The 15,493-nt window shown below is 36.6% G+C and overlaps 2 protein-coding genes across 8 annotated transcripts in view; one reads left to right on the top strand and one right to left on the bottom strand.

Moving 5' to 3' along the window:
* fam204a (family with sequence similarity 204 member A) overlaps nt 1-5,478 on the bottom strand; it is a 40,992-nt gene extending 35,514 nt beyond the window's left edge. The window contains exons 1-4 of one of the 6 annotated variants that reach the window (XM_057848942.1): nt 5,162-5,478; nt 4,819-4,906; nt 4,452-4,482; nt 22-127 (exon numbers count right to left, since the gene is read on the bottom strand). In XM_057848942.1, the coding sequence (XP_057704925.1) occupies nt 22-127; nt 4,452-4,482; nt 4,819-4,906; nt 5,162-5,353 (417 nt within the window). In that variant the 5' untranslated portion in view covers nt 5,354-5,478. Of the gene's footprint in view, nt 1-21; nt 128-4,451; nt 4,483-4,818; nt 4,907-5,133 lie in introns of all 6 variants that reach the window. The other 5 variants (XM_057848943.1, XM_057848944.1, XM_057848945.1 and 2 more) reach the window with 5 other exon arrangements.
* A 4,191-nt stretch (nt 5,479-9,669) lies between these two features.
* Nucleotides 9,670-15,493, top strand: part of pik3ap1 (phosphoinositide-3-kinase adaptor protein 1) — a 73,156-nt gene continuing 67,332 nt past the window's right edge. Inside the window, exon 1 of one of the 2 annotated variants that reach the window (XM_057847374.1) lies at nt 9,670-9,722. The gene's annotated coding sequence lies outside the window, so the exon portion shown is untranslated. The remainder of the gene's footprint in view (nt 9,723-15,493) is intronic. The other variant, XM_057847373.1, reaches the window with a different exon arrangement.

Here is a 15,493-nt window from a genome sequence, read left to right as displayed (position 1 = left end):
GAAGGCAGAGGGCTTTATTACCTTTGGTGGGGGTTTAGAACATGCAGGGGGATGAAATCGATCATTTACACCAAAATATTGCTTAAGCCCATCCCAGTGCTTCTCCAACTCCTCTTGACGCTCTCTGCTGACAGAAATCATAGTTACAATAGTGACGTATTCTAGCCATTCATTGTGATTGTTATTCAGTTGTCATTCTGCTGTTTTTCATTCTGAAAAGTACAAATACTTAAGAACAATTCCAGGGTTACCAGCTTAACACTATTAGCACTTATAGGGTTTTATATATATATATATATATATATATATATATATATATATATATATATATATATATATATATATATATATATATATATATATATATATACTGTATATATATATACAGTACTGTGAAAGTTTTAGGCAGGTGTGAAAAAATGATGTAAACTAAAAATGCTTTCAAAAATATAAACGATGATTGTTTATTTTTATCAATTTACAAAATGCAAAGTGAGTGAACATAAGAAAAATCCCAAATTTATTCTGCAGCATGACAACGAACCCAAACATACAGCCAATGTCATTAAGAACTATCTTCAGCGTAAAGAAGAACAAGAAGTCCTGGAAGTGATGGTATGGCCCCCACAGAGCCCTTATCTCAACATCATCAAGTCTGTCTGGGATTTCATGATGAGACAGGAGGATTTGAGGAAGCCTACATCCACAGAAGATCTGTGGTTAGTTCTCCAAGATGTTTGGAACAACCTACCAGGCGAGTTCCGTCAAAAACTGTGTGCAAGTGTACCTAGAAGAATTGATGCTGTTTTGAAGGCAAAGGGTGGTCACACCAAATATTGATTTGATTTAGATTTCTCTTCTGTTCATTCACTGCATTTTGTTAATTGATGAAAATAAACTATTAACACTTCCATTTTTGAAAGCATTCTTAGTTTACAGCTATTTTTCACACCTGCCTAAAACTTTAAGCCCCTGAACTATTTTCAATTTGTCCGTTTTACCCTGAAAACCCCCGTTTACAGACGTCACACAACCGCTTTTGTTTCAACCTAGCCATAAAAAGAAGGTAAGTATTTATATTTATTATTCAAAATGTCTGTCATTTTTAGCTTAGAATCATTAATTGATGTCTAATAGTTAGTTTAAAAAAAGAAAACGACTTTAAAAAATTATTCACTCGCATATTTTAGACTTTTAAACAAATTATGTCACAATGAAAAAAATGGCGTCCGTAAAAACGTCACGGATATCTACCTCATAACTATCGTTTAATTGCATTTTTTTTTTTTGTTACTGTCACATTTTCCTCGTTATGTTAGATGATAAATAATCGATTCAAACAAAGAAAAATTGAAAAATAATGTTTAAAAGGGTAACTATATGAAAAAGATAATCTCAACCACTCCTTGTTGTCTGCTATTTCAGCATCGCGACCCTAGTTATATGACCATGTTTCACCCATAAAATCCCCCAAAAATCCAGCTGTAACCATTCACAGCTGTGTCTTGACACTCGGTGATACATACTACATGGAGTTTTTGGATTAAAACAAGGTAAGTACGCGATAATATTTCATTAAAATCGTGGCGTCCTTAATTCTGCTCTCGCATGCTCTCGCCTCCAGTTAGGGTTTTGCTGTTTAATTTTTTTTTAAAAATTTTTAAATGCCCTCCTGTTCAAAATTTTTCTTCCCCCAGAAAACTGAAATTTTAAGCTTTCCAATGATGTATCACTCATGCAAATCGGACAGTTTTGAAATTTGCCCATATTGGGGGTCTCTGAGCGGAACTTCAAGTCACCTAAGTGTTTTCCGCCAAATATATATTAGATATGTGCCAATTACCGGTTTTCGGTTATACCGTCCCGAACGTATTAGCTATTTTTTATGTCCCAAAAATGCATATAGAAATCCCTGGCGTGCAGCTGTAAGGCTCAACCCTCCTCCACCGGTTGTTGCTCAGTGTCAGTGAGTCACCTGTGCTATACGACGGCTGGAGGAGGTGAAACTCCTGAACATCAAACATCAAAGAAAACGAAATCGTTGGTCTGGGAATACTTCGGCTACATAAAAGTTACAGACAGCCGCGGCCTGGAGGAGGAGGGCTAACCGACATGTAAAACATGTTTGCGGAGGGTGGCTCCCGAGGAGGCAAAACCTCTAATATGATTTCGCATTTATACAAAATTAGAGGTTAGTAAACGCTGTCATGAATGTTTCCCACCAGCTAAGGGCGTTAACTCCAGCGTGTTTAGGGTGTCTAGTGGTGGTAAAATGTGGTGTTTTTTTCTCTCTAGCAACTGTCTGTGTTAAGAAAGAGAGTGTGTGAACATGATACGAGTCATACACACATGTTTTTTAATGTAAAATAATTGAACTTTTGTTCTGATTGTAATAATGTTGAGCTGTGGCTAAAGGTTTAGCCTCACCTAAAGGACTGCATTTATTTTGATTCAGAATATTTTGTTATTTTTAAGTTAACCTTATACTTATGTTCCAATTTGCTAATGTGTTTTGAAAAATAAAAATTCTGTTTAATGGATTTTTTTTTAATCCCAGATATCTCAAAGTAACACATTTTAGAGCTGTACTTTGATACTGTGGTACCGTGAAAACGTGATATTTTGGCTTAAGGTTATCATACCGTCAGAATATCATACCGGCACATGCCTAATATATATATATATATTTATACTCTGTATATATTTTTCTATACTAACCTTAGAAAGACCTGGCAACCACATTTGTGGACATCGCATTACAATATTAACATTTGGTATGAACCAAAATTTAATGTCTACATATTTGTAAGCCAGGTCTCAATTATAATTATATTCTTTTTGATTACTGATCATTTTTATATATATTATTTATGAATAAATGAAATCACATTATAAAATGTTAATAAAAAACTAGAACCTGCAATTTCTGGAAAAATTACGATGGGGCTTTGCTATGGTAGATACAGAAGTATCAGGTCACTTCCTTTGGATTTGGAGACATTTCGGGGACACGTCCTGTTGATATCAGGTCATTTCCTCTTAATTTGGGGACATTTCGGGGACATGTCCTGTTGACATTAGGTAATTTCCTGTTGATTTGGGGACATTGGCTGTCAATGGCATCGACTTACTTTGGCTCCAGTTGAATGTCGATGGACTGTAAGGTTTTTGGTCAGAAATCCCAACCACACGGGGTTTTCTGCCATTGTAAATGAATGGGAAATTTGGATGTACATGGCTGTCAATGGCATCCCATTAGAAATGAATAGGAGCGTTTTGGGCAAATTTTGGGTGAATCGTACGTTTTTGGCAAATTCTGTACACAACTTTTGTGCCCTTACCGTCCTGGAATTTTTTTATGTGTTAATTATGCGATTTGGTCAAAAATTGTAGGGCAAATGCATTTAAATAATTTAATTCTAATACTAATAGCAATAATAATAATAATAATAAAATAATTTTTAATTCTTTTTTTTTTTTTAACCCCATGTTTACGGGCGAATGGAAAATTTTAGGGGCTCATTTGAAACATTTCCTGCGTCACGTGAAAAATTCCGGTCATTTTGATATTTGAATGGTGACGGTCGGACTGTGCTGTGCGCCGTAAGATACGCCATTCAAAAAAGAAAAAAAAAAGGAATATTGCTATCTGGGCCTTTGCCTTGCAAAGCCCCATCTAATAAATACATTTGAAATAAATACAAACAGAAATACGCTCTGGTTGTGGCCCTCAAAAACACTCTTATAGTATTTCAATCATTGACAACAATAGTCGTCCAATTCATTTAAACTACAAGGACTGCCTCAGAATGCTCATCTTTCAGCCTCTACCCATTCCAAATACAATGGACATCTAGCATTGTCAATGAATTAAATAACTGTCCTAAAATGTTTAAAAATTGTACTAAATTAGGAAACTGAGTAATCATTTGAACTCATTGACAACAAAAGATGTCCAATTCATTTGAACTGTGAGAAATGGCTATGATTGCTCATTTTCTGCGCCCCTGGTGGCGCTAGATGTCCAGTCCATCTTGACAGGCAGGATTGGCAGTGATCATTTGCAGCCAGCCTTTCTGACTCAGAATGGATTGTGTGTCAAGCACCGTCATTGGCAGCTAATAAGTTTACACTGATACTTGTAAATTGGGGATTCTGTAGGTTGGTGTTAGAAAGGATATGAGTGATTGTTAGGTTATGAGTGATGCCGTATTTTGAAATCATTTCTAATGTCTTGGTAGAGTGCCTTCTCCAAAATGTGATTTTTGAACACTTGGCGTCATATTATGTTCATGTTTATGGAAAAAAAGTGAGTGTTTATGAAAAATTGAATGAGAAAATGTTAAATCCAAAAATTTGCACAGAGTAAAACACTTTTGCCTTTTATTTTGGAATCTTTTTGTGCAAATTCAGACTCATTTTGCTATGCCAAGACACATACTGTTTCTTACCTCGTCTCTGCTGGCTGTTCGCCTTTGGTTCCTGTCAGGTGACATGAGAGACACTGTTACAGAACATACCGTATACAAGCCAGCATCGGATACAAAATATGCTAATATTGCATTTTCGCAAATAGTGGAACCTATGTGTAGGTGTTATCCACTTGAAACAAATAAGCGCTTTAAAAAATGTGTAAATAAATGTGTTTTTAAACATCATCCATATTTGTATTGTTTAAGTTAGGGCCTCTACACTAATAATCGCCTTAGTACAAAGGCACTTGGTCCCCGCTTCAGTCAAGTTAAAAAGAAACTTGGAAAAACAACCATGGCCACTATGAGGACATACAATATTTACCAATGATATAACAATCACAACCTTTCTTGTTTTGTCTTTTTCTTCTTTTTTTCCTCGGGATTTTCGTCATCATCGTCTCTTCTTTCTTCTTTCGTAGCACGTTAAATTTCTTAAACACAGAGCACATTAATTACATGAGTTTTGCAACCATCGAGCTTTTGTTATCCATTTCATAATTATCTTATCACTGGGAATTTGGGATGCTTCAAACATGCAGCGTAACTTTTTGTAAGCTTGGTATCCCGCAGAAAGGTTTAAACACGAGCAATGAAAGAGTCTTCCTCAGCTGCATTCGCAACACAAATGAACAGCAACAAACGATGAACTTAAACTCACGATAAGCAGTATATAGACTAAAACATACATCCCACATTTCCTGTGAAATACCCGGCAGGGAGCTTGTCGTTTCATTTTTGGCATCGATAACCGTAGGTGTCTTGGCAACGGAGCCATCGTTGTCTTCCACGAGCTCATTTTCACGCTCCTCTTGTTCTTCTTGGTCATCCGGACTAAGGTCGTCTTCTGTCAAACCTTTGGGCAGAAGACCACTGTACATGCTGATACACGTTACGACACGTACGTTATTCCATTAATATCATTAAAGGGGGAAAAATCGCTATTAATTCCGTGTTTGATATGCAACTGTAAAGAGAAGCTCACATTTCCGGTAAACAAGTTGACGTCAACATAAAACGCAGCGCTAATTGGTTGAGACTTAGTCAGGTGGTGTTGAATAGCCAATCAGATTTATACTCACAATTCTGGAGCACCTATTGACTATAATAATAATAATAATAATAATAATAATAATAATAATAATATTCATTCATTCATTTTCCAATAATAACAACAATAATAATAATAATAATAGATTTGCTACATTTGATAATACTGTAATCCAAAAATTCTAATTATTTAATTCTTGATAAAATTAATAAATCTCAAACATCAGTCTTCATAATAACTGCAGACTTCCCATAATGCACTCTATGACAACCCGCGCGATTCCACGTACGCATTTGGTTAAAAGTAACAAGAGGTAATTCCATTACAAAAATTTTACATTTAATCACTTTTAATAATAAAATAAATACAATAATAATTTTCATGATTCTTTTTTTTAATTTTCCAAATTCAAACAATTACACACATAACAGCCCAACTGATACAAATCTGTGCAATACAAAGAACCAAAAAAACATACGTGAAAGAAAACAAAAATAAATAAATGAGGTAATTTGTACATACTGTACTACTCGTGAGTCGTGGCAGAATTCTTTAAAAAAATATATGTCACTTCAATTGTCCTATGTACAAAAACAGGAACACAGAAAATACACACAACACAGAGTCAATCAAAAACAGATCCCTGAGATACTGTAGTGTACAAATACTCTTCTTGTTCTTCATATGCTTAAGCGTATCTATATGAGAATTAAATTCCAAAAGAAATACCGGTAGTAGAACATATAGCACAGAAAGTAAAATTTACCAAGAAGCAACATCAGATTTACTACAAAGGATAAAGTTTAACATCATATCTAAATCCAACAATTATCACACTTTGTTCAATGACTATAGCATGCTCAGTTTTTTTCACCAAAAAATGCACAAAATCTCTCCAAGATGCAGTTGTCACAGGACAGAAGTTTAAAAAATGTGTAAGTGTCTCTGGTTCAGACTTACAGAAAGAGCACTTATCGTCAAGGGTCATAAATTTGGCAATCATGCTATTGCAAGGATAGATATTGTCAAGTATTTTGAATCGGAGTTGTCTTATTTTACAGTATTTGAAATGCAGAATTGAAAGGGGCACAACCAAGCTTTTCGCCAGTCAACCACATCAAAAAGTGAATTCCAAAATGATACGTGTACGAACAAGATGTTTACTGAGCTAAACCTACCAATTCTGTCCGAAAATGATGTCCCTGGTGCCAAATTCACTGGTAAAGATGTGGAAGAACATACAAATGTTCAGTTAAAGAGATGGCTTGAGTGTTGAAGGCTGAAAAAGACGGGAAAAAGAGCCAACCTGATCCAGAGGTAGATTTTTTATCAACAGCTTTTTCTTGTGTGCATTGCTTTATGCAACTGACAATGACAATCTCCTGTATCAACAATCTACCCTTTACCACCATATGCCCTGTCTTTTTTATATATTATATCCTCTGGTTGTCTTACGTCTCTGACCGTTGTTGGAGGTAATTTACATTGCTATTTTTGTGTTGCAATCACAAATGCTACTCAGTGACAGCCAACGAACACTTTTAATTTGTTCATTAATAACATCTTAATTCTATAATTTATTTACACTTCTTCCTTACTAAAGTTGTTTTTTATAACAGACAAGGTAACAACAGATGCAGTCAGATACCTTTTTTATTTTTTTTATTTTTCAGGTCATTCATTCATTCTCAGAATGAAGCAGCACAGCAAAAAGCCAAGTAAAAATATCAAAATGGCTTACCTCTTCGTCCTCTGGAGGACCATGGCCCCCAACAAAATGTTTACTGCATATGAAGGTGAATGGCTTCACCTTGCTGATGTTAAACTGGTCTTTTGACGTCCGCACGAGTTGATCCATTCTTCACATTTTTTTCTTTTGGCTTCAGAAAACGTATGAAGAAAACATGCTTCATATTTAGAAATTTTTTGAGTCGTTTCTACAAGTTCCATAGAAGCAGTGTTTACTCGGCATGTTCATTTTTGAAAGGTTACCGGCAGAAAACAAGCAGTAATAACATTGATTGTATGCGAGGGCGTGTTTATGTTGACCCACTTCCGGGTTAACATGGTGACGTACGGTCTAAAAATAGCATTTGTGCGGTACGCTATTGTGGCCAGTTAACTTGAACAGAACAGAGAAAACAGAACAAGTTTTATTATCATTGATTGCACATTGCACTGATGTTAGCAGAGGGATGAACATCGCTACACACTCTTGCTTTCTTTGCCTCATTTCTATTATTATTACAGGCTGAAGGCCTATCAAGTCACCGCTCGTGTTGTTGTTGTATATGTGTATACTATCATTTTTTTATCTATTCCTCCATTTTTCATGGACGGATCACAATGAAATTTGGTAGGTATTTTCTAAAGATGAATATGCATCCATCCTCAGAGCCCGATTTTTATTTTCTAAACAAAGCAGGGCTGATTAAATAATTGTGAGCTCATTGTTTCATGTAGGTTAAGAGTTAACTAGTAGAGCGCATGCACGTTCTTTGTCAGAGCCTTTAAGCCTGTAGTAGCACACTAGTGCTTGTTTTTATTTACGTCCCAACTCCCAAGTGTCTGATGTTGGCTACCTCACATTGCCCCCAACCCTTTTGGCTCCTACCATAGGTGGTGAGCCCAAGGGAACGGGTGACAGGGTCCTCACGTCTCTTCTCTATTTCGGTCATTAAGCCCTATCTCGAGGAATGGCCCCAAGGATGTCCGTTGGTGGCTATTATGTGGGTGAGTGGCAATGTTGTCCAAAATTAGCACTCATCGTTGGGGACCCGAAGACATGTTTTGTCCCGTCCGTTATCTCGAAGTCTCGAACCCATTTGCATTCTGTGATAAAGCCAAAATTCCATGGCGATTTCATTTCTTGGATAATTGGGATACAGCAACTCCACCATGATAAGGTTATACCCAGGGGTGAAATTGGGTCAGAATGGTCCGGTACACCGTACAGGTAAAAGATTTGGGGCCGAAATGATTCTGTACGGTGCTTTGAGCCCAAAAATATGACCGTAACTATCAACACGCCATGTTACAAAACCTGCAAGGCTGCCACACACCCATTTCCAAGAAGAAAACAATCAACTAACATCTGATTTACATACACAAGTGTTAAAAACAAGTCTCATGAAGTGCTTGTAAAACGTAATCTGTTTCCACTTATATTTATTTATTCAACAGAGTTCTGTGCTCTGGCTCTGTCTCAGTGTATCGAATGACTTGCGTCGATGAGTGCATGTGCGCAGCCAACCACCCTGGACTCAGTTGTCCGATCAATGGGCTGACAGACTGACAAGTGTTCAGTATGGCTAGTTAGCTCTGATTGGTTTACAGGGTTAATGCGGGTCATTAAAAAGCATTAGAAGTCATTAAATGGATTTTGTAAAAATTCAGGCCTTAAAAAGGATTAAAAAGCATTAAACTAAATATTCGAGGCATTAAAAATGATGTAAACTTGATGGTTATTAGAGCTGTTTGATATTATCGGGAAGCCGAAAATATCTGCCGAAAAAAAGCATTTCAAAATGATATCGGATAATATCGACATCCGTTTTGGGCCGGATAATATCGACATCCGTTTTGGGCCAATATGCATGTTGCCTACAATGTGAATGTAGGCCTTTGCCTTTGTACAAGGGCTGGTCACAGCTTAGCACAGCAGTTATGCTTATTGACCATTAAATGTCTCCAAACTAAGATGGCTGGGATTTGGTATGTGAGCAGCCCATTTGCATTCATGGTGCAAAAATTAAATGAACAGTAAATGATTGGAAAAAAAAAAAAAAAAATGTTTACATTATCTTCAGTTTTAATGTACCTCCTATGTCCTTAGGTTGTGTTTTAAAGTCGTTAAAATTAAGGCAGTTAGATGTGAGGAAATGAGGGAAAATAACACTAGGAGTTGGAGGTTGGGGTTACTGGTTCTTTTGTTAAGTGTTGTTTTGCACATTATTGAAAAAAATACAATTTTGAATGAAAATGTCACGTTTAAAAAGTCTTGTTAATATTTTGTGTTGGTTCATGTCAGATTCTTTTATTTTGGTAGTGGCGTGCCTCCTTGAGTTAACTTTACTTCCTGCCCTTGCCAATCAGGCTGATTATATCCACCTGTGACCCTCTGTATAGATAGCCTGCTTCTAACGTTACCCAGTGTTGGTTTTTCTGCGTTCCTGCCATGTCCTACGCTACATCCTTGTGTAAGCCCTTTTTTTGACAACGATTCATGTTTTTGAACCAATGCCTTTTGTTTCTTGTGGAATTTACTCGGTTGATTGGTGTCCAGCTGTTGCTGTGAATTTTTGTTAACTTCCTTTTCTTGAACTTTATGAACTGGAAACTAAACCTTTATTGGGATTGAACTGTCGAGCATTTGGGTCCTTTGGTGCATCCTTGTCAGAAAATCAGTTTCTCGTGTACGCCTCGTTACCAGTGTTGTTAATCTTACTTTTAAAAAAAGTAATTAATTACAGTTACAAATTACTTCTCCCAAAAAGTAATTGAGTTAGTAACTCAGTTACCTGAATGTAAGAGTATTTAGTTACTTGGCAAGTAACTTTTTCATATATATATAATATATATATATATAATTTTTTTTTTTTTTCATTCCAAAAATTCCCCCCCAAAAAACATTGGCCACACTATGTGAAGTTCAAAGTAGTGATGGGTCTGTGAGACCTCATGAAGCGTGGCGACACAGTGACACACTGTGTTGACACGGTGTGGATACTGTGTCATTGAATACTGACACCTGCTGGACATAAAAAATCCCTATAGGCAACCCACTTGACAGACTGACACCGAAAAAACGAAATCATTTACGTCTTTGCATTCATATTGCATTATTCCATATTTTTATATTATGTGAACATATAATGTGAAAATGTAAGTAATAATGAATGGGTGAATGAGGATGCTTGTGGACTTTTTGTTCTGATAAAATTTTATTCAAAAAGTTTTTTTATGTTTAAAATTTAGTTGGCTTATTTTTATTTATCATTATTTTTTTTAAACAAGCAATTTCACCTGCTGTGGACAACACACACTCGCATGGAACCAACGATGCCAGCATGCACAAGAATTTCTTAGCCAGTTGAAAGAGGTTTGGATAATACTGTATGTCCAATGGCTCCTCCAGATTTGAAGAACATCTCCATTGCGTGCCATGTTCGGCTCAGTCATTCATCGTTGCACTTTTGCAATTTCATCTACAGTTGCATTGCCTCTTTGACTCCCCACTTCGTCATCTAATTGCTACCATAGCCCATCAGAAAAAAAAAAATTGACGTGGACGATAAATAAATTATACCTTAATTACCGATTTCTAATAAATTCCCCAAAAAGCTACTGTGGGAACGTAAAGGAATGGCTCTATACCTGTGTTTATCTTGGGATGATCAGAAACTTCATTTTCATGCTTGGCCCAATAATGCTTCAGGATTGAGGAGTTGGCTACTGTTTGTATATGACAGGTTGAAAGTACAAATGCGACATTTCACCAGCAAAAAACAACGTTAATAAAATATCCAGTGTTGTTAGAGCCGCGCGAAGCGATCGGTTCATCATGTTCAGAGCAGTACTCGAACTGCGCGTACGACATGATGAGGACGAAAGGCGAATGCTCTGACCACTACGCTAGCAGGTTTAATGCCTTGGAGGTTTCTTGAAGGCATCACAACGGATATTTCCACGCACCGCAAATTACGGACCCACGTGTAACCGTCACACAAATTAAAATTAATTCTATTTTGAATGGAAGATGACAAGTGCATTTTCCCTGTGTTACGTCCATTTCCACAGCATGTAGACAACGAGGAAGTAACCGTGAGATGTGGATTGTTTCAGCAGCTCCATCGCGTTGACAGACGCTCTTCCTTTTGAACCAGTTTGCCGCGTCATGACTTTGTCCACACAGTTCAATGAGTTCATGCATCGGTCACGTGATTTCCTTGCAGCGATACGCGCACTGACGCCGGGGTTGCTGCATGAGCTATCACTGGACCCATCACTAGTTCAAAGAGTTTTTGGAACAATTGGCCCTAGCTTAATTCTTTACACTAAACTTAACTTGACACAAGGGTATTGCGGATATTGCCATAACTAGATAGTAAGCTTTGCTATGTTTTGAAGTCATTTAATGTTGTGAATCAACCGTTAAAGTTGTTAAAACTGTTCCCACTATAGCATTAGTTCCCTTCTGTCTATTTTCGACATGTGAAAGTTTTAAAACTGTTTCATTATTTAAAGATAGATTCAAGTCAAGATTTTGCCGATTTAGGAGTATTTTTAAATAAAAAGTTATTTAGGTTTGCTAGGGCGGTTCTCTACATCAGAGCCTTCCTAAGAAGTCTACTGCTTTAAGATGGCGGCTGTTTACTAACGCCGGCTAGTTCTATATACATGTGATATCTACCGTAGCATCATGTGGGTGTAGTTTGTAGGCTATTGTATTTGTTGGCTATAGCTAGCTACAATCAGGTATTATTGGAGCCACCTAGCATCGCGTTTGCAACAGCGTCACAAAACTCCCCTCCTCCCCACTCCCGCTCTGGTCTCTCCGTGACTTTTCTTGCATCATTCAACCAAAGTAAGAACACACACCTTTACATCCTCAGTAACGGTAACGGCGTTGCAAAGATGAGGAAAAAGTAATTAGTCGCTACTGAAAAAAATTATATACTCTAACACTGATATTAACAACACTACTCGGTACATGCAGTAGCCTAATGTATGTGTAAAACCTGTTGTGTTTTACAGGTAAACTTTGCCAAAGGCTGTGTGTTCTTTGTATTTTAGGAGGTTTTAGGAGGTTTGTCCCTCTCCCTCCCATATAATTAAAAAAAAAATCCTGGATCTGTGGCGACTTTTATGTCAGGGAGTTCCGGCAAGAAATTCTAGCCACTTTTACCCCTGGTTATACCTCACGGAGGAGTTCAGCTTTCATGTGCATTCCAAAAAGTAAATTTAATTGAGTTTATTGGCAAATCCATAGGTGAGAATGTAACTGTGAATGGTTGTTTGTCTCCAATATATCATCCCATTGATTGGCTGGTGACGAGTCCAGGGTGTAACTGTCTCATGCCCAAAGTCAGCTGAGACGGACTCCAATTTACGCATGATAAGAAGGATAGAAAAATGTATGAATGGAGAATATTTAAACACATACAACTGATATTCTAATGTTTTTTGTCATATATAACTAACATACAAAATTTAATGTATTTGATGATGACTGCATTCACATTCAAAATTTTTTGCATGCAGTAATGTACAGTACTTACAAATGAGGTGAGGTTCATAAACCACAACAATGCCTTTAACCTATTTTTGTGCCATATTCCTGGTGAGATAAGCTTCCTTCTATGGCCCCAATTGCTTTGGGCATTACATTATTATTAGGATGATTTAGCATGCAAATCTTGTGTAACCCAGAGCACTGGCACATGCACATCTAGCCTTAAATTACTCTTTCACACTCGTTTACATTAAGTTTTCTTTTGGTAACATCTTATTGCAAAGCTACAATTTAATACTGTGGAGAGAAGAGAATAGATGTAGACGTGTTACAATTATTTTCAGCAACCAGTATTTTTCATTGATTGTTTTTCACATCGGTATTTTTTGGGAATTAAAAATACTTTTCTGACTCTAGACAGAGATATAGGGAGTTGTACAATGCAAAAGAAATGCCCTGCCCTTGTAGCAATGTAGCATCCTTGACTTCCTGATTCTCTAAATGACATAAGTTTTGCCAAGTGCAATTAACATTAAACTGGACAGATACGGCTTACATTATATCGAATGTCATCTTCAACATGGAAAATCTGTGATCCTCTAAAATATATAACCGTTAACGGCTACCGCTCACTCAGCATTATGGGACTTAAATAACGTGTGACTAGTTGATGAGAGAAGCGACATTTGAAGGTAAATTAAACTTCTAAACTCTTATTTATGCAACACTATTTTCCTGTTATAGGTGTAAAAATGTCTTTCTTGATCACTAGACTTTAATGTCACAAAGATTTCCTGCCGGCGACCTTTGTCTCTCCTTTTCCCCGAGACTTTCCCTAGTTCATTATTTCCATTTCTTGGTAATTTGGAGTTGGCTGTTTAAAACTTGGATTTTTCTTATTAAGTTTTGGCCATGGTGGATAAGAGTCAGGCCTGTAAGAGGACAGAGATAAACTAATCATCTTAAAACCCTAATTATTAGTATCTTGCTGTGACAGACTGTTTTCGCAAGCCCACCAAATTGAGCCTCAAATGAGGGAAGGCAAATCTGCGGAAGTGGTAATAATTTTAAGTCATTTCGATCTGGTGTGGTGTGGCAGAATTCATTAGAGCAGATTAGCACTGTGTGTACAAAGTAAATTAGATATCTAATAGCAAACATGGAGGTCCTCGCCAATAGGAGGCAAGATGTTAAGAGGTGATAGTAGATATTTTAACTCTACGACTTGTGCTATTTAAGCCTGACTTCACTGAACTCTTGACCCTTAACCTTGATGCTTATAGCAACCATGTAGAAGCGAGCACAATATTTGTTTGTAAGAATATTAACTTAATTTTGTGCGTATGGTGAAGACTCGGGTGGAATTACGGTTACAAGAAATAATTCACTGATATAATTACACCAGAAATTTGTGCACACAATTGTAAAATACATGTATTGCTTGACCCTGGTTAGCCAGTGAAATAAATCCTCCTTCTATAGCCTTTGTTAATTTGTTTTTATCATCTCCAAGTGGTGTTTGTGCAGGCAGTTCAATTTGCATGTGTAATTCCACTGTGCAAATTGACAACAAGTAGATAATTCGAGGAAATAGGCTAGGTGCAGGCCACTGCTATCTTCCCGAGCCTGTTCATTTTGAGGAACCGCTGAGGCATGAAACTCATACATCAACTATTTCCTGACAACGCTCTGGCTTATTGTCCCCTAAAATGTCATTACAGCCATTATTTATGAAGCTAATTCATTTATTAAACCATATTTACTCTGACAGAATTTGTCACATTCTATCCGTATCCTGAGCAGGGCTTTGGAACAATGTCTCTGAATGAGTATGTATGAATATGGCAAAGTTTTGACTCGGCTCTGTTTGTCACACACAATAAAGAATATTCTGCATCAATAAGGGGTTCACTGTTTGATTGTCGTCACTTGTGGAAACTTTTCATAGTGTAAGTGCGTACCTGTTGTTGAAGTTTATTGCCCAGCATTACACTTCCCTTTTTTTTTTCCCATCCAACAAAGCTGATCGATCTATTTGAACAGCACATTCCATAACGGTGTGAATCATTTTTAATTGTGTGCTGTCAGGTCAAACTCATCTATGTCACAAGCCACATTGTAGTTATTGTTTAATTCAGAGAGCTGTTATGTCTGCCAACGAGGCCGGCAATAATTTTTTTTGACTAATCAAAAAGGAGACATTAAATTATTGAACAGCATTTTTGACAGATGATTGTTCTATGTTCTTGATATTGTTTTTTAGGATTCTCTTAGTAACAAATGTTTTCTTTATATTAATTTATTTATTTTCACATTTCATCATTAAAAAGGGAAAATAAATGTCATTTATTTTCATTTTTTTTTTTAATTATTCTTTCAATATTTTAAAAGTGGGGAAAACAGTAAATATTCTTTTTTTTTTATTTTGCTTTTTAATTAAAGCAACACTCAATAATAGGGATGGCACGATCGCATATTTTCGCAGCCGAATCAGTCCAAGTCACCTGATTTTGAGAATGTGCCGATTTATAATTTTTTTTTTTTTTTTTTTTTTTTTAAACAAAAGTTGAAAAAAATGTTACAGTACTATATTGTTTTCAGTACCTGCTCTTCTGCTTTTAGGTGTAGGAGTATAAATCATACCGTGATCCCTCGTTTTTCGCGGTTAATTGGGAACCCCAGCGAAAATAAATAAAAAAATTCGCAAAGTGGAGGCGGAGCGTATTTACACTTTTT

This window comes from Corythoichthys intestinalis, chromosome 10 (genome assembly GCF_030265065.1).
Source record: "Corythoichthys intestinalis isolate RoL2023-P3 chromosome 10, ASM3026506v1, whole genome shotgun sequence".
Lineage (NCBI taxonomy): Eukaryota > Metazoa > Chordata > Actinopteri > Syngnathiformes > Syngnathidae > Corythoichthys > Corythoichthys intestinalis.
Note: the sequence above shows the minus strand (reverse complement) of the source record. Positions and strands in the feature narration are given on the sequence as shown.